This window comes from Malania oleifera, chromosome 9 (assembly GCF_029873635.1).
Source record: "Malania oleifera isolate guangnan ecotype guangnan chromosome 9, ASM2987363v1, whole genome shotgun sequence".
Lineage (NCBI taxonomy): Eukaryota > Viridiplantae > Streptophyta > Magnoliopsida > Santalales > Ximeniaceae > Malania > Malania oleifera.
The window spans coordinates 84,945,647-84,970,043 of record NC_080425.1 but is presented as its reverse complement, the minus strand read 5'-3'; the positions used below and the strand labels follow the sequence as shown (position 1 = coordinate 84,970,043).

The window sequence follows — 24,397 nt, the reverse complement described above, 5'->3', positions numbered from 1 at the left end:
AATGAGATTTAGGAAGACAATTTTTTCCCCACTGCTTCTTGACAAATGATTGATAGGAACAGATTGAATGAGTTCATAAACCCCACAAACTCCATGTTCCTTCATAGTTCTTACACCATCAATGGAAACGGAATGCTGCTCACTGGCCAATCTATCATCAAAACCATAATTTCGCCCACAGAGAGATCAGACACATCACCGGAATGCCAGAATTGCTTGAATCACTGCTGCCTTCTACGGAACCTGACATCCAAGCCCCACGGGCCCAATACTCTTTGCTTGCTATGAAGATTTAGCAGATAATTTCTCATCCAAATGGTAAGCAACCCTATTACGATGGCTGGATCTATCATTCACCTGCAAGCCTTGAGGAACACTGATGACATGATATTTTTTATTAGCAAACTAAGTCTAGAAGAGCTGACATAGGGCCCAAACCCTTGAGTCACTGGCATGGGCATGTTATGGACCAGAAGACTAGTGGAAACAATGGCCCACATGTGCTTCATGCCTGTAAGTGATTGCCAAGCTGGATCCTGCCCATTAATATTTTCTGGATCAGATTTAAAACTACCCAAGAGCCGGCCTAGATGCAGTTCAATATTAAAAAAAATACCCATCCAAGCCTACACCATTCCCCTGGGATTTGCAAGACTCATTCTTCACAAAACCCAGCTCATTCCACTCCATCTTTTCCACATGATCATCCTTCAACGGCTGCATCTAAACAGATCGATGTCCCATCAAATGCAGAGTACTATCCAACGACACATGACTAGGCATCATAACATGCACTGCACCCCCACACCAATTGCAAATCTTGTATCTTACCTACTAGCACAACCTTGCTCAAGAAGCAAGCATCACTCTATAGCCCTCGCCATTGCATTAAATTCCTTAGTCATCAAGAGAAATTCTCACACAAATCCTAGCCATCCATTTCCTTTAGATTGTCCCAGGAACAAAAACCAAAAATTGCTTACCTTTTCCATCCAAACCCCAACTCCAAGAACCACCCCATCTTCATTGATCAAATCGCCAACCAATACATGACGCTACCAATTAACTTGTTCCGGTATCTCCCTCCCAAATTTCCAAATGCTGACGATATATTGATGTAGGACAAAAATCAAGACCTTGGGAATCCTTGTTGGAGAATAATTAAGAAGAATTGGGTCAAGGGATTGTTGGATCTGGTTAGCAGTTAATTGTGAGTTTAGTATTAAGAAGTATAGGATTAAGTGTATTTGGGGGCTTGTTTGTACTTTGTGTATTTTAGGGGTATGTTTGTAATGTAATGTAGATTTTGGGTATATGTGTAATTTCATGTGAAGAGGCTTTCTTACAAATAGTGTGTAAAAAGCATGTTGTGGGCAGGTTGTTGAATTTGAAATGAGTTAAACATGTAATTCCCCTTAGTATCTCCTCGCTTCTCCTTCCTTCCTCTCTTAAATTTCTTCTTGTATCTCTCCTATTAGGGGTGAGCATAATTCGGTGAAAACCGAATTAACCAAATTAACCAGCCGAAATTGGTCGGTTCGGTTCAGGTAAAAAACTTGGTTCGGTTGGGATTTTACAAAAATTCGGTTAATCGGTTTCAATTCGGTTAACAAAAAAAATTATTCGGTTAACCGATTAACCAAATTATTAATTAATTAAATTTTAAGTATAAATTATGAATATAATTGTTTTTTATTATGAACATGGATATACCTTGTGGAAATTAATGTTGTCGTCGAAGGGGATGACGACGCTAACAATAATTTTTTTCAGCGAAATTTTTTTTTTCTTTTTTATTTTCAACGTTTCAATAATAACAAAAACATCACCTTCGTTTTTATTTCCACTTGATTTGTGAAGACCTAGAATATATAAATAAATAAAAATTATTGCACCTCAAAATAAATAAGCCTATGTGATAGGGTAAATGAATTGACACAATTATTTAAATAAATTAGTTATGAAATTTTTATTTAATGTATAATTGAATAAATTCGGTTAAAATTGGTTAAAATCGATTAACCGAATTACCCGAATTGGTAATTCGGTCGGGTTCGGTTCGGTGTGATTCAGTAGTTCGGTCGGTTCGGTTAACAGCATTATTTAACCGAATTTTTCGGTTAATTCGGTTAATTACCCAAATTTGGCCGAACCAACCATTTGCTCACCCTTATCTCCTATGGCTGCAGACCGTAGATGCTGCCCCTGCATCATTTGGTATCAGAGCCCAACCACGATCTCCATTTTTCCATTTCAATTCCCCCACCTTTCCCTAGCATGCTTCTTCTTCCCCCTCTTCTTCTCCTCTTCCTTCTCTCCTAAGTTCTTTAGCTTCACTCACCCCTCCCTGCTGCTGCTTCTTGTTCTTCTTCCTCTTCTTCTCTTCTTCCTTCTCCCCTCTGTTCATGACTTCTCCATCCCTCCCCACTCCACTTCTGATCTGATTCTCATCTCTGCTCTGCCCTGCTTCTATTTCTTCTTTCCCTTCTCCCCCCCTTCTCTAACTGTTACTAAATCCCAATCCCAGGTTTCAACCCCTTCAACCATCTTCTCTGCCCTGAGACTTCAGTTTAAAAATTAATATTAAACACAAATGGAGAAACAATTCTAAATTTTTTCAAAATTCCAGTCATGTCCCGAACTTTTCGAACACTCCATTCTTGGGATATTCTCGCAACACCTCCAACACCATCAAAAATCACAACCCCCAAGAACCTCTTCCCCTCCAACACCTCCAAACTTTCTCCAGCTGTCAGCCTTCCAGAATCCCTAATTTGCTATGTTTTTCTCATCACAGCGCCACCATCACTGCAATCCCCAACCCTGCCTGAAGTTTCATTCCTGAAAGGCCACCTTTGGCAGCACACGCGCTAGCGACACATGTGGGGACTGCATCCGAATTTTCAGCTTTTTCCAGTTTCAATATATTGCCTCCAGTCACGATATTTTGGGTTTTCTCCATGATATTTTGACCAGTAGCATGATATTTTGATTGCAGCATGATACTTTGATCGCATACACAATATATTGCAAGCAAGCGTTATAATTTGACATGAAATGCTAGAAATTGTCACTCAGGCATCAAAAATCAGGTTTTGTTGCTGCAATTTGTGAGTTTTCTTAGGGGCCATTTGGTATTGCTGTCAAAAATTAGAGAAACAAAAGCCCAAAATGAAAACCAAAAGCCAGGAAAAAAAAACTAAACTAGAAACCAACAACATGTTTGCTTAAAATTTATAAAACTAATACAAATTAAAAACTTAATTAAAAAAATGCTCATTTTCATCTTTAAATAAAATAATACTATAAAAATATAATTAAAATAATAAACTACAAATAATACACATTAAAAAATTACTATAATAAAAAATTTATTATAATTATTTTACTTTAATTGTTCTACTTCCAAATTTTACTTTACAATAAATATCTTATTGGACATGACAATTGAAATAATATTTTTTTTTAATTTTATGTATATTTTTATTTTAATTATATCTAAATTCATATGATCATTTAATTTTGATTTTAACTTAAAAGTATATAAAATGAATAATTCAATTTAAAAAAACTATTTCTATATATTAAAATTTCTAACAACGGGTTGCCAAAGCAACTAAAAACCATAAATCAGATTTTCAGTTTTTTGGCAAATAGCTGATAACCGGCAACAGAAACAGAAAACTCACAACATAAACAAACGCATATTTATAATCTGTTTCTTCGCTATGGAGAAACAGAAAACAAAAAACAAAAAATAGCAATGATACCAAACAAACCCTGAGTCATTTTTTTCATTTCTACAAGATAATCAAGATTAAAAGTCACTTGAGATAACTCATGAAAATTAAGAGTCAACTTCTGGTTTTGCATGAATAGATTGAAAATTGTGGTCAAATTTTGTTAAAGACTTTTCATGGCATATAGCTACAGTGGATATATATATATATATATATATATGTATAAATCAGTAATATGGTGATAAATTATTGGAAAAAGGAATGACATATATCATACCTTGGGCACAATTTCAAGCTTACCACATATTTCTCAAGTATGGAGGAAACGTTTGCAAAATCATCACTGACGGACGAAGCCCTATGAATATGGTTTCTATAAATGTAGTCACTTGTATACAACTTCACCAAAACCTCACCTAGAGCCTTATGAGGCATCTTGCATTGATAACACTACCTTACAATGCTTATGTAACATGTTTGGTTCCTATCCAAATGGGTGACTATTTTGATAATGTTTGGTGTGATATCATACCTATGAACATTGGTCATGCACTCCTTGGTTCTTCTTGGTTGGATGATTTGGGCGTGACTCAAGAACACAATTACACATAAATCACCTACTATAATGGGAGGAAAATCATTTTTGAAGCCTATTTTACCAACTAACCAGGACAAAGAATCTAAGATAATTGATCATGTCAAAGTTAACTTGTAGGCACTACAAGCAAGGAAATGGAAGTGTTTCAAGACATCCAAAGTCTTTCAAACATTCCCATTGTTGACTTTGCCATTCCTGATGTGTTTATTAATGCCAACTCTCAATTTAAGGATGATGCTGGCAAAGAATTGTGGTTTCTTGGATCACTCAAGTCCTAGCTTTCGAAGAATCCAAGCTTGCTTCTTACTTTTGATCCTCCAATATTTCAAAATTCAAGGCCAAATTTTTTCTAGCTGGGGGAGATCTGATGTAGGAAAAGAAGCAAGACCTTCGAAAGATCCATGTTGGAGAATCAAGAAGAATTGGGTCAAGGAATTGTTAGGTTTAGTTAGTAGTTAATTGTGTGTTTAGCATTAAATAGTATAGTATTATGTGTGTTTAGGGGTTTGTGTATAATATTTGTGCATTATAGGGTGTGTTTGTTATGTCATGCAGTTTTAGGGGTATATATGTAATTTCATTTCAAGAGCCTTGGGGGAGATTTGACGTAGAACAAGAAGCAAGACTTTGGGAAGATCCTCCTTGGAGAATAATTATTAAGAATTTGGTCAAGGACCTCAAGGTATTGTTGGGTTTAGCTAGTAGTTAGTATTCACTAGTACAAGATTGTGTGTATTTTGGGGCTTGTTTAATGTAGTTTTTGGGGTATACATGCAATTTCATGTGAAGAGGTTTTCTTATAAATTGTGTGTGAAAACCATGTTGCAGGAAGTTGTTGAACTTGAAATGAGTTGAACATTTTCATCTTATCTCTCCCATGGCTGTCGATCATTGATGCTGCCCCTGCATCACATATCACCAAAGAACCACTTCACTGATGATAAAGATAATCTCACCCACCAAATACGATTAGAGTTACAATCAAGCACAACTTAAAACTCATCCTTTTGAGGAAAGTGAGGTTAGGCAGGTTGAGTTTAATATGGATAGAGATGAGGCATCAGGTCCAAGTGGGTTTATTATAGCTTCTTCCCACTATTGTTGCGATGGGGCTAGAGTGGAGTTATTGAAGACTGCTAAGGAGTTCTTCAATCGTGTTTCAAGCAATATCTAGTCATGCTGTTGGGCCTAAGAATGGTGGACCTGTTCGTGGGCCTATTAGTAATGGAAGTAAATTGAAGGACCTGCTGAGAGATGGATTGGTTTGTTTTAAAAATGATAATGGATCTGGCCCAGTTGACAAACTGTTGTGGGCCTTGTGGCTCTTTCGCTGATGGGACACAGGTAAAGCAGGTGGAGGGGTATGTAGGTTTGGATCTGAATTACAAAAAGGCAGCAACCACAATTGGAGAGTCCCAAGTACGACCAGAAGGGGTTTCTCTTCTAGTGCTGGGATATGGGCCCCAAGATGGGGCTTCATGCTCTGACATATGGAAGCTACACAAATGGAGAAGCGGAAAGATTAAGATTCAGCTATTTCTCTTTCAAATGTAGCAGGTGTTTTATCCAGAAGTTTCTTTTCAAAATCAGAACGATGGAAAATTAGGACCAGAGGCAAAGCTACCTGTCAAAGAACTCAATGCTGATAGATCAAGTATAAATAATGAGAATATTGTTCACGCTGTGGAGTTGTTCAACTTTTTCTTTTCTTTTTTGCATAAAGTGGTTAAAAATGTGGGAGTTGGCAGTAGAGGGAGCTTGATTAAGGGTCCGGGGGATAAGAGTTGTAAGTGGTTAATAATGTGGGAGTTGGCAGTAGTGGGAACTTGATTAAGTGTCGGGAGGATAAGAGTTGTATTGAATCTATTGATAAGTTGCATATTCAAGAAAGAGTTAGTTATAATGGTAGGAATAAGCTTGTAAATGGTCGGAAAAAGCTTGATATGGATGCGTCTCTTAAAAAAAATTTCTCACGGAGTAGTGATAAAGGAGGAAGTGATGATGAACACATGAGGATGAGAAAAAGATATTCAGTCAGCGACATCTCCCACGCGAAAGTGGGTCCACTTGAAGGCTTAGAAGGTGTTAAGTCTCATTGAATAAGATGGTAAGGGTGCAAGGCAGCTGCAACCGAACAGTTTGGGAATGGAATTTTGCCTACCCTATTTCTCCTAGGGTGGACTTCACACAAAGGATATTGAAGCTCAGCAATTGCTGAACAAAATGGGTTTATGGATGACTGATCCTAGTGGGGAAAAACTTTTTTAATTGCGTAAGAACAAGAGAGAGGGTCAGCATGAGTTAGCCAATTTGAAGTCCTCTACCAATTACGCTAACAAGGGTTTAAGAAAGGGCTTTCTTAGTTAGTTTGTGCCAGGTTTCTCAATTTTCCTTTTTTATATTTTTATTTCTTGAGAATTTCTGGTCCTTTTTTAGCTTGTAATATATATATATATATATATATATATATATATATGTATACATATACCCTTTATGTAAGCCCATCATGAAATAAAATGCAACTCATCTCCCACACTCGTCCTCTCATAACTATTCTGACATACTACTGTATCCTACATGCCATGCTTACAAATACATTGAATACTAGAAACCTTTTTATTTTCAAAACCCCCAGGCCCCAGTACAGTAACTAGGCACCATATCATAAGCTTTTTCAGTGTCAATAAGAGTCTTTGAGGATTCACAAATCAATTGGGATCTCTATTTAATGTATTGGAATTCCCAAATCAACTAGGATTTCTATGATTCCCAAATCGATTAGGCTTTCTATTTTATGTGTCAGGATTCCCAAATCAATTGGGATTTATATTTAATGTGACGATTCCCAAATTAATTGGGGTTTCTTTTTAATGTGTTATGATTCCCAAATCAATTAGGATTTGAGTCCATTAAGGACTTGGATTGGATTGGGATTTTTTACATTCCTAATAGGAGTAGGGGTACCCTACCCCTATATATCTGTAACCATATAGGGCTTTTTCATTCAAGCAATAGCATAATTCAGAGCCTTTGTCTAATTTGGAGGCAGATCCCTCGAAGAGATCAACCTTATTTTCTCTTTCCATTTTCCATCCTTTCAATTTCCCCAATTTCCCTTCGATAAAACCCCTAGGGTCTTATCAGAATCATAAATAAATCTCTTCTTCTTCCCTCCATGCCTTTCCACGATTTCCCAGAATGACAAAATGAAACTTAATATACTCATAAGACATGGAGACTAATTTGGAGTATCTTACATGTAAAAATTCACTATTACAAAAATATAGAAATCTAGCAACACAAGAAATACCTCTGTTCGCACTATCCCTGGCTAACTTGCTAATCAGAGCGGATTTCCCTGCACCAACAGGACCATATAGAAGAACAGGCCACTTTTGACTCACTGCCAACTGGACCATCTCAAAAGATTTCTTGACAGTTGATGTCAAGACAAATGGATCACTGGGTAAATTTGTATTCCTGAAAAGATTGGAAGGGACCCAATATCAAGATCAAACAAGCTTTGCTTTTTTTTTCTTTTTTTTTCTTCCATATATTTTCGTTTAGCTGCAAGTATGTCCAAGGAAGGAGGGGGGATGCAGATGTGTGCAGAAAGTACTGGGTTTATTTGTTTGAAGAAAGTCCCACACCTTTGAAAGAACCAACAATAAACAAATGCAAATTGAATATAAAATCAGAATAACTAATTAGCATTTGAAGTTAATAACCCTTACCATGTCAGTGGCCTTCTTTTAACTGATGGTTCAATCTCATTAATTGATAAGGAACCAGCCAAAGAATTAAGGTCGAATAATTGCATACTGCTTTCTCCATTGACATCAATGTCTCCATTGACAGAACCAGACACATCCTGTTGGGGTGATTCAAAATACCAACCAGCCTTCTCTAACGATACATCCTGACAAAACTCTTCCCAGCTGGGAAAAGCAAACAACAAAAGCAAAAACAAAAATAAAAGCAAAAACAAATTGGTAATGAGGCAATGCAAAAATAATACCTTAAGAAACAACAATATGTGTGAGAATAAAGAATATACATAAAACTCACCGCAGTAAACACCCAAGAGTTTCCTCAGATCCACTACAAAAATTTTTAGTGGCACATTCACTCATCTTCAAAATGACTGAAAATATCCGTATTGAACACCATCTCATATCTGAAATATTCTTAGAGAGTTCAGTGTTCTCCCCCAAACTAAGATTTGCAAACAAATGTACAAGTTCCAAGAAACAGGACCAATCCCAAAGTTTTGAGAAAACTTCGGGTTCCATTAGCAAGAGTCGGCATGATGTCCGAACAGGATTTAATAAATAAGCTGAAGCCTGACAAAACAGAAGGAAACAAGAAGAGTGGGGAAATGGGCCAGCCATCAGTTTTCATTATACCATTAAAAATATAATATTTCGATTAACATGCCTTAGAAAACCTAGATAGAAAAACAGTTGCATTATAACTCTAAAAATGAGATGAAAAGTTTAGTTTTTCCCAACTTAATTTTTTATGATAATAAAACTTGCCTTATATGAACAAACTGGAAAATAAGTATACAGACATTGATTTTATTAATTCATGTTTCATCAAAAAATGAGTCATTCACTTATACATTCGAGACGTCTCACTAAGCTTAAATCTGGATATTGTTTGATGATGAGACACCCTTTATCAGTTTCTCAAGAACAAATTAGAAACTGGTTGGACTAAAGGAGCAAGAGCAACCCCACTTGTTATTTGAGTCACCTCACGAACAGTTAAGAAAATCTCTTAACTTGAAATGAGACATCTCTCTAAGGAATCCCCTTAAAATTGTTCAGAACTTAAAAGATTTGAAGTACGAAGACTCCCCTAAAGCTATCCCGTAACCATTGGAAGCATGCTCAAAGGTGAAATTATCAGCCTTCTGATACGAGCTGCAGTGGCTACACTATTTTTCATAGGCACCAAGGGCTAAACATTTGATTTTGAACTTCAATGACTAGAACTTGGAGATCTACAATTTTTATTATGAAAAAATTAGTTGATTTTAAAGCTAGCTGATTTAATGGTTTGTATGCTTTGTATTCTTAAATAATACTTAAATTTTTGGACACTACCATATAGGTGGCACACCATATTTTCTCTCTACTTGTTCTGAGAGCCCCTTTTTGTTTGTAATTAGGTGGCACCCCCGTGGACCCTTTGATGAACTTTTCTTTGCTGATAAAAAAAAAAACAAAAAAAAAAAAAAAATAGAAGTATGAGAAAAAGCCTACAACACATGAACTGAATTTAAATTGATCATTGGTACCCAGTGCCTAAGTTGTTAGAGGTTAAACTTGCCAAGGCTTTGAAAGTTTTTTCCCTTGCTCAAAGCATAAGAAAAATGCAAATGCAAAAGATCGATGATCTTGGAAGTTGATGACTCTGCATGGGCAATTTTGACAATGTATAGATATCCAGAAAGTGAACATTGGTTGAAAGTAGCAGTAAAATTGGTCCTTGTGAGGTTTTATAAAGGGTCATTGACAATTCATCCAGTTGAACCTTCAAAGCCATGTCAAGGCCTCTATTGGTTTAAGTGTGCATCATGTGGTTCGTTGACATGGTGATTCCTTTGAAGTAAACTCAAGGGTTCTCTCCCACCTGGACCTGGAGGTACTGATGCAATGACCTGATTATGCGATCATCAATGTGTTTCGAGTCAGCTTTACGTAATAAATCCGCTTTGATATTTCAGTTTCCTGTTCTCTTTTATACATTAATCATTTGAATCCATTTTACAAGTATTTTGGTCACTAAAATTTAAAGTCACAGGAGTTTTAAGTCAATTGTGTCACTTTTTAAGGCTGCTTTGGTCATTTTCCATGTTCTAATTTATGCTGGACAGATTTACAGCCCGTAGATTAGTTCTAAATGAAGGACTGTAATGATTTCTTTGCTAGGGTGTCCTTTTAAGAATGTTGCACAGTTGAATTGACATTATTTTAATGAATTTACATTAGACTACATTATTTAAAATTTTATTTCTTTGTCAGCCATGTACACTACTAACACAACAGCATGTCAAAGATAGGAACACAAAAATGGAGAGGCAAACCATTATGCGCAGCTGCTAATGGGAGGGTCACCAATAAATATGCATGTCCCTCTTTAATTTTAATTGTCCATGCATGTGTGTGCACATGGGCATATGAGAGAGAGTATTGAAATTGAGCACATTTGTTTCAGCATCATTTCCAAATGTTATAAATACCTTAATTGACAGCCCAGAAACCAGTCGAGATTTCAGAATACACTCAAAAGGAGGTGGAGCGAATTTGAAATAAGTTAATACGGACCTGTAACAAGTAACCAAGGCATGTTTTTTTAGTTCAAAAGCATAAGCATTAAGACAATTTTTTTTTCCCAAATGAGGGTCCCTGGCTTCCATGAGCGGAGGAACCCATGGTTGGCTGGAATTTCAAACCCTTCCATGAAAATCTATGATCAAAAACCTTCCTGGTAAGCTATGCATACTATACTGAGATATTTTAATTTCAGTAATAAAAGAAAATTGAAGAAAATCAACAAACAGCAGCCTAATAAGCATAATTCAACAGGCGGGCAAGAAAATTATTTTAAAGTAGTAAGAGAATAATCTTTAAACTAGTCATAAGCACATGCATTTTTTATAACAAAAGAAATTCTGAAAGAGGAGGAAACATATGAGATGAGGACAAAGGTGCCTTCGTACAAAAAATAAATAAATAAATAACGATTAACTACAAATGGGCACCCATCCAATCTTGTTGCAAACCAGACAAAGAGCCCCCTAAAATGCCCCTGAAGTTCAAACAAAGTCTATCCATAACAAGTAGGAAGGTCTTGCTTTGTTGGCCTAGCAAAAAGAAGAAAGGAAGGTGTTGCTCTGTCTTTGAAAATCCTAGCATTCTTCTCAATCCACAAGGTCCAAAAAACGTAAGCTGGCAAAGCACAACTCCACAAAATTCTACCTTCCTTACTTCAACCAAAACCCAAAACTTCAACATTATGAAGTCATCTACTGCATGTGGTGTCATGTACACCACCCAAAACAAAGAAAGAAGTATCACCAAAGCCGCCCAGCCGCCGAAAAATGTAGAAAAACATGCCCACTTGACTAATCCAGCACCAAGCACATACTGCAATCAGAGCTAATTCCCTTATTGAGCCTCCTCATTAGTAAAATCCTGCTGCCTTGATCTTATAAGGTATTGATGCAGGGGCAACATCAAGGTTCTGCAGCCACGGAGAAATTAGAAGAGAGGAAGGAAGGGGAAGGGAGAAGAGAGGATACACCAGGGGGAAACCCACGTTCAATTCAATTCACATTCATTTATAAGAAACTCATGTTCAATTCAATTCACATTCATCAATAACTGCCTACAACATGGCTTTCACACTATCTATAAGAAAGCCTCTTTACATGAAATTACAATAAACCCTTAAAACTACATTTCATTACAAATATATCCCTACTTTATGCAAATGTTACAAACAGCCTCCAAATACACATAAACCTATACTAATCAATACTAAACACAAATAATAAACTACTAATTTAACCCTACAATTCCTTAACCCAACTCTTCTTAATTATTTTCCAGCAAGGATCTTCTCAAGGTCTTACTTCTTGTCCTACATCAACTCTCCCCCAGTTAGAAAAAATTCCGCCTTGAATTTAGAAATGTTGGAGAATCAAAAGGGAGAAGCAAACTTGGATTCTTTGAAAGTCAGTGCTTAAGTGATGCAAGAAACCATTTAATGAGAGAGAGTTGAAAAATCTCCTGATTGGCAGACATGGTTTAATGATGATTGAAGTTAACCATTAATGAGGAGAGAATTGAAAATCTCTTGATTGGCAATCAAGATGTAATAATGTTTGAAGTCAACCATTTAATAAGGGAGTAAAAGATCTCCTGATAGGCAATCAGGCTTTAATGATGACTAAAGTCAACCATTTAATGAGAGAAGAGTTGAAAAATCTCCTAATTGACAATCAAGGTTTAATGATGATTAAGGTCAACCATTTAATGAAGAGAATTGAAAATCTCCTGATTGGCAATCAGGGTTTAATGATAACTGAAGTCAACCATTTGATGAGAGAGCGTTAAATCTCCTGATTGGCAATCAGGGTTTAATGATGATTGAAGTCAACCATTTAACGAGGAGAGAATTGAAAATATCCCGATTGGCAATCAAGGTTTAATGATGATTGAAGTCAATAAGCACATCGAGAATGACAAACGCAACAATTGAAATGTCTAAAGGACTTTGGATGTCTTCAAACACATTCATTTCCTTCCTTGTATTGTCTTCAGGCTAAGTAATTATGACCAGTTCTTGGTTCATTGGTAGAGCGGACTTCAAAATGATTTCCTTCCTATTATAGTGAAAGACAAGTGTTCCCATGTCCTTGAGTCACACCTAAATCATCAAACCAAGGAGAACCAAGGAGTGCATGGCCAATCTTCATACGTAGGATATCAAGATTGGTAGGATATCACACCAAACATTAGCCAAATATTCACCCATTTGGATGGAAACCAAACATCTCACAATAGAGTTATCAACCCAAGACATCTCACAAGGCTCCAAGTGAGGTTCCGGATGAAGTTGCATTCGAGTGACTCCATTTATGGAAACCACATTCATTGGACATCTTCCATCAATAACGATTTTGCAAACCTTTTCTCCACATTTAAGAAAGGTTTTGAAAAGCTTGAAATTGTACCCAAAGTTTGGCAATGGCATTCCTTTTTCCTATAATTTGTCACCATGTTGCTGAATTTATGCATATACATGCTGTAGCATATACATGCATATACATGCTATATGCTGTAGAATTTATGCATATATATCTACCACAGAAGCTATTTATCTTTTAAGAAGATTAATGGAAAAGTTTAGGGAAAAGAAGAGGGACTTGCATATGATATTTATTGACCTTGAGAAAGCATATGATAGGATACCTAGGGAAGTTCTATGGTGGGTTTTAGAAAAAAATGGTGTATGTTGTAGGTATACCAATGTCATTAAGGATATGTACGATGGAGTAATGACTAGTGTAAAGACTATAGATGGAGAAACTAGAGAATTTCCAATTACCATAGGTGTACATCAAGGATCTGCTTTGAGTCCTTATCTTTTTGCTTTAGTGATGGACCAATTGACTAAGAGTATTCAAAAGGAGGTTCCATGGTGTATGTTGTTTGCAGATGATATTGTATTAATTGACGAAACTAGGGATGGAGTAGAGGCTGAGTTAGAATTATGGAGAGAAGCTTTGGAATCTAGAGGCTTTAAGATAAGCAGAAATAAAACAGAATATATGAAATGTAATTTTAGTAATGATAGGAGGAATATTGGAGACAAAGTTAAACTTGATGATGAAGAAATAAATAGCACTTAGAGATTTTGATACCTTGGATCTATTATGCAAGCTGAAGGAGAAATTGAAGATGATGTAATGCATAGAGTTAAAGCAGGTTGGGTAAAATGGAGAAGTTCTTCAAGTGTTTTATGTGATCGTAGAATACCCTTAAAATTGAAAGGGAAGTTTTATAGGACAGCTATAAGACCAGCTATGCTATATGGATCAGAATGTTGGGCGACGAAGAAACATAATATCCAAAAAGTAAAAGTTGCCGAGATGAGAATGCTTAGATGGATGAGTGGTATAACATTGAAAGATAAATTAAGGAATGAACATATTCGTGGTAAGTTAGGTGTAGCTCCTATAGAAGATAAGATAAGGGAAGGGCGACTCAGATGGTATGGACACTTGCAACGTAGGCCTTATAGTGCACCTATGAGGAAGAGTGACTTAGTTACTGTGGGGGGCAGTAGAAGGGGTAGGGGTAGACCTAAAATAACTTGGGAGGAGATAGTGCGTAAGGATTTAATATCTTTGAATCTATCAAAAGAAATGGTCCATTATCGCATAAATTGGCAGAAAAGGATTCATATAGCCGACCCCACTTAGTGGGACTAAGGCTTGGTTTTGTTGTTTTGTTGTTGGGGTGGTGTTGTAAAATCTAGGCTGGAAATTAGCGTTTCAAAGAATTGAGCATGACTGGAATTTCAGAAAATGTTCAGAAACTGCAGAACAGCTTTTGGGTTTTTTTTCTTTTAAAACTAAAATTCAGAAATATATATATATATATATATATATATATAGAGAGAGAGAGAGAGAGAGAGAGAGAGAGAGAGAATTAAGAAATTGAAGGAGAAAAAAGAAGAAGATGGGAGGCTGGGGGAGTTGCTGAACAGAAACTGCCAAAAGACAGCAACAGAATTCAGAAATGAGAAAGAGACTTAAGAGAGTTATGGGAGAGAATTAAAGAGAAGAAGAAGAAGAAGAGAATGAGAAGGGAAACAAAGAAGAAAGAGGGCAGAACACTGCTGGGCAGCAGAGGATTAGGGACAGAACAGGAGATCAGAACAGAGAGGAGAGGATAAGAAGAGAACAAGTCAGAAATTGAGAGAATTAGGAGAGAAAATTAGAAGAAGAGAAGAAGAAAAAGGGAGAAGAACAGGACAGAAGAGTAGAGAAGGGGACCTGGGGGGGATTGAAATGGAAGAATGGAGATCGAAGTTGGGGCTCTAATACCAAATGATGCTGGGGCAGAATCAATGTTCTGCAGCCATGGAGAAGTTAGATGAGAGGAAGGATGGGAAAGGGAAAGGGAAAGGGAAAGGGAAAGGGAGGGAGGAGATACCAAGAGGAAACTCACGTTCAATTCAATTCACATTCATCAGTAACTGCCTACATCATGGTTTTCACATGCTACTTATAAGAAACCCTAAACACATAAAATTACACACATACCCCTAAAAGTGCCTGAATTACAAACAAACCCCTACTTTACACAAATATTACAAACAAGCACCCAAAATACACATAGTACTATACTAATTAAATGAAATACATATAAACTACTAATTAAACCCAACAATTATCAATCCCATTCTTCTTAAGTAGTCTACAACAAGGATCTTCCCAAGGCCTTGCTTCTTGTACTACATCAGGTATATTAGCCTTTCAAATTACATTATCCAGTATCAATACTGCTGCCTCAATCTTGAAAGTGATATTGATATTAACCTTCCAAATTACATTCTCCAGCAGGAAAGAGGATAAGAGTTTGAATATCTTAATCATAAGTGGAAGAAAAATAATTTAAAATAGAATAAACTAAAACTCTTCCCAAGCCAAATGCAAGAACCATGCCTCACAAACAAATCAATCCAAAACTCTAAAACAAATAGTCCAACCCATCAACCTATCCCATTAAAATTTTGAAAAGAAAAATAGAAATCTTATGAAAAAGAGACCCCCCCCCCCCGGGCCCCACAAAAGAAAAAAAAAAAGAACTCCAGCAATAGAAATAAGTGATCAAAGGATTGTGTGTGGAAGAAAGCCAAAAAAGCGAGGCACAAAGACTACCAAAGAAGTCTCACCTGCCCGAAGATCCTCTTAAAAATGAATTGCATTATTGTAACTCACCCTAAAACAGGTAAAAGGAAAAACCAATGGGAAACCTGATAAACAAGCTTCCAATGGCTTGCATAAGACGAATGGCACTACCATATGCCAAGGGGAGTACATTCTTAGGACTCATAACCACAAACCAACAAACAAAATGATCCCTCTTCTTATCTCCCATAATCCACTCCAATCTCTCAACTATACAAACAGAAATTTCAAAGAGAAACAAAAAATAAATGGAGATTCTCAAATGGAAGTAATACAACCCTTTAATGGCATGTGCTCACAACCCTCTAATCCCCTACCCACTCTCTCAACTACCAGAAACCAATAAATCATAAATTCAGGATAGCCTTTTTGCATAATTACGCCTAAAAAAATAATTTTAATTCTAATATATGCCTCTTATACGTGGGTGGTGCCCCTTCTTTGGTACCCATTAATACAAGTACATAGTTACAATCTAATATACATTAATATATTATCAATTTTGAACTCTACGTACCCCTTTAATTCTATGATTCCTATAAGAAGCAATATACTTTATAAATCTTTAGTTGTGCATATGTGCATAGATGTTTTTTTTGGCTACTGCCAGAAGCCCTTCAAAATTATAATTTTGAACTCTACAAAGCCCTCCCCTTTGGTTTTCTTTTCACTATTTAGCTTTTTCAGCTTTGAGGATTTCTTGTCCTCTCCTAGATTGTAATTTTCTCTACTTTCTCTTTCAAAAAAATTTTTTTGTGATTAAAAAAAAATCTAAACTAAACTAAACTCTACAGGCCCCTCTCATCACCATATACTAGTTTGCATTGTGAATACCAAAAGCCTCCATGTGTCCTCTTTTTTTATCCTACCATTATGGCGGTGGCTTCACTTCTCCAAAACATACAACTTAAATTTTTGAATATAAGTATCTGCAAGAAAGGAAAGGCTGTGGCACTACTGTACATTGAAAACTTCACAATAAAACTTCACAATCCTTGACCAAGGAGTTAACTGGATATTCAAATATCTACAAACAAGTAAAGCTACCAGTATATGAGGAGCTTATGATTTTAAGTTCAAAATTTTTTCATAGAAAAAGAAGAAACTCTATCAAGAAGACGAGAAACAACATAAAGAGCATGAGAACTACTCTTTAGAATATAAAATAGAGAACAAAAAAAAAAAATTTAAACAGCACTGCCCTCAAGTCATGCTGGGAATCTGAAAGAGACAACCTTTCGAAACAACCATCTGCAAAGGCAAACAAGAAGTCCAAGTACTGAAACCCCAATGCATAGATGAAGCATCTTCTTTCCCATAAATATGCATGCACTCAACTCCAAACAAATCCCCACAATACAGCAAAAAGCCCACCCCTCCACAAGGCAGAACCATCCTCCAACCCTACTCCCAAAACCTGAAAAACAGAGTCAATAGATCCTCCATCGACTCCGAAGACACCCAAATCTCTCCAAATAGTCTAAATATATATATTATTGCACCCCCTCCATGATAGTATCTAACTATAGAAACATAAGCAACAAAATCTAAAGATAAAGATTCAAAAAGCCTCCTCTCTGCAACAATCTTAGGGTAGGGACTTTGGCCTTCCAAATAATCCAATGAAGTAGGAAAGACATGTATAGGTCAAATACTGAAGAAAAAGATTCACAATAACACTCCCCTGAAGAGTCAAGGACCCACAACTGATAGCCGATCCTAGAAGAAGGACGATTATTTTCAAAGAAACATAATAAAGAGGTGAGCTCCAAGTCCAACACCTCCCTATCATTATAAGATTTTCGAAAATGAAAACCCAAAAGAATTCATCCCCATTACACATAAAAGAAAGAAAGAAATAGTATCATTATGCAAAGAGGCAGCCAATACAAATGAGGAAAAGAAGCGCAAAGCTAAAATCACCCATCCAAATGTCTTCCCAAAACCGAATGTAGTAGCCATTAACCACAATAGATTCAGTATAAAGAATTAAAAGAGGATTTGCGAAATACACTTCCAAGGACTCTCAAAAGAAGCATCCCACCCATTACGACGCATGCCAAATTTACTTTTGAAAGCTTTGTGCCTAAGGAAAGGCTTGTCTAAAGAAAAATGCCAAAGCCATTTACCCATTAAAACAATGTTCATAGATGCCAATCTACCTGGGCCCAAAAACCCCCCCTCCCTCCTTCTTAGATCAACCAACAATCTCCCAACTAATGATTTCTTTTCTCCCCCACCCAAAACCATAAGAAATCCCTCATTACTCTCTCAATATTTCTAACAACCCCCATAGGAATTCTAAAAATAGACATGAAATAAAAAAACCCTTTCACCCATACAACTACTTGGACACCTTCTCCACCACAGGATTCCAAAAACCAAACCCTTTCACCCATACAACTGCTTGGGCCTTCTCCACCACAGGATTCCAAAAACCAATCTACCTAGGTTATCACCAAAAGGTCCCAGACAAGTCAAAGGCCAATGAAGAGTACCACAAATAAGGACATTAACCACGAGGGGAAAAAAATGTGGAAGTGGACCCCTTGCCTATCATCCTTCAAAGCCCTAAACCACAATTTAAGCTCTCCATTAATAGAATAGTGGAAAATTGGGCATTAGACAAGCACCCCCCTCATCCATGCCCTCCATCTTTCACCAAACACCTTCCTCAAAACTTTATCAAGAAATTCCTAATTACTGGATAATAAGCCTTCTAGAATTACCTCCATATTCCTTCCTTCTACGAAGATCCTCAACAAACTCATTTGCTACTAAAACAGCATCCACAATCTGCCTATTCCCCAAAAAAAGCACTTTCAGCATCTGAAATAGTATCTCCTATAACAAAACTCAGCCTATACACTGTAACCTTAGCAATGATCTATACACATTAGTCACTAAAATGATAGGCCAAAAATCTGCAACTTCAATAAACCTACTATCCTTCTTAGGCACCAAATGAGTGAAAGTTGAGTTAACACTCTTGCTCAAAATCCCAAAAAATAGAACTCCTTGAAAATCGTCATTAAATCCCCCTTGCCACATCCCAACAATTTTGAGAAAAAAGCCAAACTAAACCTGCTCGGCTCAGAGCTTTATCCCTCTCCATCCTAAACACAACCACCTTGACGTCACTTCCCCCATGATCGTTTCGTCACTTGCTCACTAGAAATATATCTCCACTACCATCCCTCACACATAGGCCTCCAACATCCACCTCTATTTTTTTTTTTTTTTTTAAAAAACACCTATAATCTCTTGATTTTATTTTTATTTATTTAAAAAAGAACATTAACAGAGAGGAGAAAAAAAAAGTTAATAGACTGGAGAATAAGATATCCTCCTAAAAACAGTTACAATAAAGCCCTCCACTCCCTCTCAAATCAATCAACAAAACTCAAAGAAAGAAACTAAGAGAATAAGTCCAAAAAAAATGAGAACTCTATCCAACAATAAATGTGGGGGAATGAAAACTTCTTGCATTCCTTTTGATCCAAAAAATCCAAAAAAAGCAAAAACAGCAAATCTACATGACAAACCCTCTCTTACTCCCCCTGAAATCTCTACACTGCACCAACACGAATGCATTCAGAGTCCATGATAACACCAATGCCTCATCAAAAACGGAAAAACATAGGCTCAAAGATGCTTCGCCACCCAAAAATACAAAAATAAAAGGTCAATAGTACCACTAATTTCACTCGAGTCAAAACACATAACTAAATACCACCCTTACCTACAGTAAATCATTAGTATTAACCCTATTAAGAGCCATAGTCCACATGAAAACCCATGATATTGACAGGAACCTTAAGACTTCCAAGTGAAATCTCAAGGAAGGTCAAATGAAATTACTCAAGGGGAAATAAAAAGGATTAAAGTATTTGAAGAATTAAGAGAAAAAAATAAGATTTCGAGGAAAAAGAACCAAAATTATCCCATATCCAAATCCACAAATCATTTCTTTCTTAGGGAATAAAAGAATCCAAGAGTCTCAACAAAATGGTCAAATCATCAACCTTTTAAAAAAAAAATTGAAATCCAAAGAAAGAGCTCCTCCCATCAAAGCATAGAAAACATTAATCAAGGCATTGCAAATGGAAAACAGTCTGTAAAATACAAGGGACCAAAGACTCCACCAGAATCCTGCCCACCCAATTGTCCCCCCAAAACCAAATAAGGTTCCTGCTTCCAACTCAAAAACAATAAGAGGGTAGAATTAGTGAGCAGCCTGTGAAATAAATTTCCAAAGGCTTGAGTGAGAAGCATTGCCACTACTTTTAGTGTCCCAACCATTTCAATGCAATGCAAATCATATTTGGTAATAATTACCATGTTCTATTGCTATTAAAAAAAATTGACCATGTTCCACAAGGAGTTAACCTCCAAAGGAACCTCCATAGCCATTCCCCAACTAAAAAAATGTTTTCAGACAGCACTCTTTAGTTATCAACCAAGAACTGGCAGCAACTTCACCCACCCAAAATTCCATTCCCTAATCATATTCCTTCTCCTCTTAATTTTACCCATTCTGTGGAAAAAGAAAAAATTGAAGCCACCCTTCTTTGCCATTTAAACTTTGCTTTTTGCCTTCAACTCCTCATTTCTCTAAATATCAACTTCTCTAACTCATTTTTAAACGACGCCCTCCTAATCTTCTCACCCAAGAGATTCCCCTTTTCTTCTTTCCTATCCAACAAATCAAGCCTCACCTAAAATGCAATTAGGAAAGCATCAGCTATTAAAGAAGGGACTAACACTGCATATCAAGCATATTCTTCGTATCCCCCCCAATGCTAGACCATCTAGCATGTGCAACCTAAAACAAAAATCCAATAGCTACTTTAAGGGCGGCAAGTTTATTGTTCGTCAAAAGAAAGAGAGCCAAGAATCACACCAAAGAATATTAGCTTACCTTCTAATCCAATGTTAAACAATCCCTTAAAAGCATAAACTATTAGTATTGATCCCAAAAATGTACAGCAAAATTATAACACACACTTGAAACAATTTTTGCTCTAACATGGTATTATAGCCATCGTTGCCAAGAGTTTAAAATTATCCAGGAGTATTTAAACACTACCCCACCCCATCCAAAATATATGTATGTACATATGCATGCATGTGTGTGTATACGTGTGTGCTTGTTTTATATGTGTAGGGCCCATATGTGAGATGCAGGCCATATGTGGAAGAGTTTTCAGGCTTGATACAAATAGTTGGATCCACAACATAGCAGCAAAAGTTTCTAAATCAAGTGGTTGTCTACTGCAATTTAATTAATGAATATTTCTTCAAGGCAGAGAAAACTGTAATTTTAAATTTTTTTAATTGTGTCTGACATTCTGATCAATAATGTCATGTAATAGAAGGTTTCTTTAAATGTCTGGAAATTTCATAGGCATAGTCCATATACATATAGGCCCATCCAACCTCATCCACATGAATTCAGTAGTGCTCAGACAGAATAGGCACAAATACACAATACTTACCCTAACAAAAAAGGTGCCAAATCAAGGGCCCTACAGAACGCCAAACAGGCAAGCTCATGAAGATTCAAACCTCTGCCTCTTCCAACATAAAAATCAATTACATTGGCAACATCCGCGTCAGGAAAATTTTCAGTTCCCCTGGGAGATTTGTCTGTGTTGGATTCTGCAACTATATCTTCAGAATTGGACCTTAAATTAGGCACCAGTCGAAGCAACGCAACGGCTTTGTCCACAATATTTTGAGCTATCGGACGGAAACATCCCACCAATGGGATCGTATAATTAGGATGCAGAAATAGCACAGCCACCGAAGCCACCACTTTTTCTTCAGTTAACATGTCTCCCTGCACAAAAGCATGTCCAGACCTTATTATTCACTAAAGGAGTAGACGCTGTGGATCAGCTTCCAAATAAAAATTGTCGTTCCGGTACCTTTTTGAAGAGTGGGCTGAGAATGAATTCTGTCCTGGGACAACGAGCAATGAACCTCTTGAGTTCTGCCTCGAGATTAAAACTCCCATCGATTGCCATTAATACGCCGAGAGAGAGAGAGAGAGAGCAGTAGACAAAGAGGAAAGTTACAGAAAGTGCGAAAGCGAGGCAGAGTTTGCAAACTGGTAAAGATGATCGAGCTACCTGAACCGACAAAGAGAGGGAGAACGAGGACTGTCAAATTCCAAAGGATGACTACGACTTGCGTACTCAGAGAGAGAAAGGGTGAGAGAGTTCACGATACATAACCGAATAGGGAAGAGAAGGGAGGAGGACGAGGAGGAGGACGAGGAGGAGGAGGGCAGGGAGTGGGTTCAAGTTGGGGAACGAAAAGCCTTCTCAACGAGAAAGGGAGGGAGGACAGGGTGAGGGGTTTAGGGTTTAAGAATATTGGCCAACCGACCCCCGCCCAACGCCAGAAATGCGCAAGTAACAACACTTCAAATTACCTTCTTACCCTTGTAAACTTTCAAGACACATTCGATCGGAGGTTGGTATTGTGAAATATGAAAAAATGGATACTTAACAGCATATATTCTATTTTTTAAATTGTAAATAAATTGTTTTTAAAGTTGTTTTATAGTTTTTCATTTTCATTAGTAATTGTTTTTTAGGATTAACTTATGTATAGTTTTTAGAAAGCTAAGGAAAATTTTTCAAAAATTATGTGTAGGCATGTGTATTTTAGAATATATTATTGATATACCCCAAATTAATATTCCTAAAGAGGAAAAGAGTTACGAATTAATCATAAAAATACATTTATGTAACTGATGGGGAGCTTTAAAACATATACATTCATGGTTACAAGATTACAATGAAAACCACGTATAAACACTCATAAAAACCTTATAACATGTAAGCGCAATAATACGTTCATTAATACTATACCAATGAAGGGTCAACTCCCACTACTATAAAAGAGGGCTTAGAGAAGAGGTAAAGACCTCACTCATACTCACTCTTTCTATTGTTACAATTTAAAAGCCTCTCATTAGTCTCTTACTTAGGCATCGGAGTGATCCATCTGGGTACATCCCGGATCCTTCAAGTCATTCTTATTTTATCCCTTTTTCAGGTAGTCGTGATCAAGGAGCATCTCCCAAAGTCGTTCGATTTTCAGGCAGCAACAATTGGCGCCATTTGTAGGAATTCTTTTGAGAGGTTTTTTCCAATCCTTGATCATGGCCACATCACACAATTCGAAGTCAAAACCGGAAATGGGTGACCAATCACCCAATTCATACATTCTGCACCAAAAAGAGGATCAAGAGGCTAGGGTAGGTGAGCTAGATTGCAGGAGAAAAAAAAAAAAGGATGATCAAAACTACAAGTTTTTTCATGTTTTCCTCCCAAATTAGACAAAAAATCTCAAATATCAAGAATATCCACAATCATGCAAACAATTTAGTGGGAAATAAAGATGTTATTAAAATTTAGGCATTAAATTACTTTTATGATTTATTTTTAGATGGCTACTTATTTGGTGCTGGTACTCTTTGACCTCTACAATGATAAGACAATGCTCATAAATTGCTTCCTCTAGCAAAGATGCTCAGGGTTTGATTATGTTTGTGAAATTGGAATTCTAATTCGTTGTAGTCTCAAGACAGCAGACTTCTCTTGCAATGGGGAACATTGAAAGATTGCACAAATAAGATCTCAACCACAAAAAAAAATTCATATTTAATTTTTTTTTATCCTTGGAACTCATGGCAATTAATTATCAATAATGCTTCTCCTTGAAGTTATCCTAGGAGAAGCAATTTGTTTCAAAATTATATTTGGACAAAGCTTGAGTTGTCGTACGTAAAGATTTATTGATGCACTTTTTGGGTTTCAACACTGATTATTGGGTAAAGATGATTTAAGGTACTCTTTGTATGTGCACTTTCTGAGGTAGATTTAGCCTTGATGGGCACCTAAATCTTCTAACTTAAGTTCTTTCATGAGCCATTTACATATGCATTTGATTTGAATCCAAAAAATTCTTATATGCTTTTCTAATAGTTCACGTGTCATATATGTTTATGGTATTGATAAGGGGATGCTTTCTTGATATTCCTTTGACCATGCCTTGTTTACAATGTTTTCCAACATTGAGTTTTTTGAATCTCAATCAATATCAAGATTATGTTTGTTTCCTCAATTAGATTTGATCATTTTTCCGATTTGATTGTAATTCAATGTTTACCAATTATCTGCTTTTCCTTATGTTTTCAAATTTTCCTATTCTACATTCACTGTATACAAGAATGATGGAGCTACACTTCAAGTAGAGACATTGTCCAAATTTCCAAAACCATCCGTGGGTCTTCTTAGCTAATATGAATGTGAGGAGCTGAATCCATAACTTGATTCATTTACATATCTTCATGTTACAGATATAGCTTATGATAACAATAAATTGTATTTGAAGTAAGTGTATATGACATTAGCAGAACACGGAACAAAATAAATATACCAAGACACTAGAGACCTATTGCCACCATGTTTCATGTTGCTTTGCTGAAAAACTCTTCTTGGGAAGAGACAAGATCTAAAATGAACTCTTAAGCATTAAAAAAATTGTTGA

At 36.5% G+C, this 24,397-nt stretch overlaps 1 protein-coding gene across 4 annotated transcripts in view; it reads right to left on the bottom strand.

Annotated features, from left to right (window-relative positions):
- Positions 1-22,193, bottom strand: part of LOC131164562 (midasin) — a 99,692-nt gene extending 77,499 nt beyond the window's left edge. For 2 of the 4 annotated variants that reach the window (XM_058121843.1, XM_058121842.1), the window contains exons 1-6: positions 21,763-22,095; positions 21,331-21,674; positions 10,589-10,673; positions 8,407-8,681; positions 8,073-8,276; positions 7,649-7,818 (exon numbers count right to left, since the gene is read on the bottom strand). In XM_058121843.1, coding sequence (XP_057977826.1) covers positions 7,649-7,818; positions 8,073-8,276; positions 8,407-8,681; positions 10,589-10,673; positions 21,331-21,674; positions 21,763-21,861 — 1,177 coding nt within the window. In that variant the 5' untranslated portion in view covers positions 21,862-22,095. Of the gene's footprint in view, positions 1-7,648; positions 7,819-8,072; positions 8,277-8,406; positions 8,682-10,588; positions 10,674-21,330; positions 21,675-21,762 lie in introns of those variants that run through there. The other 2 variants (XM_058121841.1, XM_058121845.1) reach the window with 2 other exon arrangements.
- Between the last annotated feature and the right edge of the window lie 2,204 nt (positions 22,194-24,397).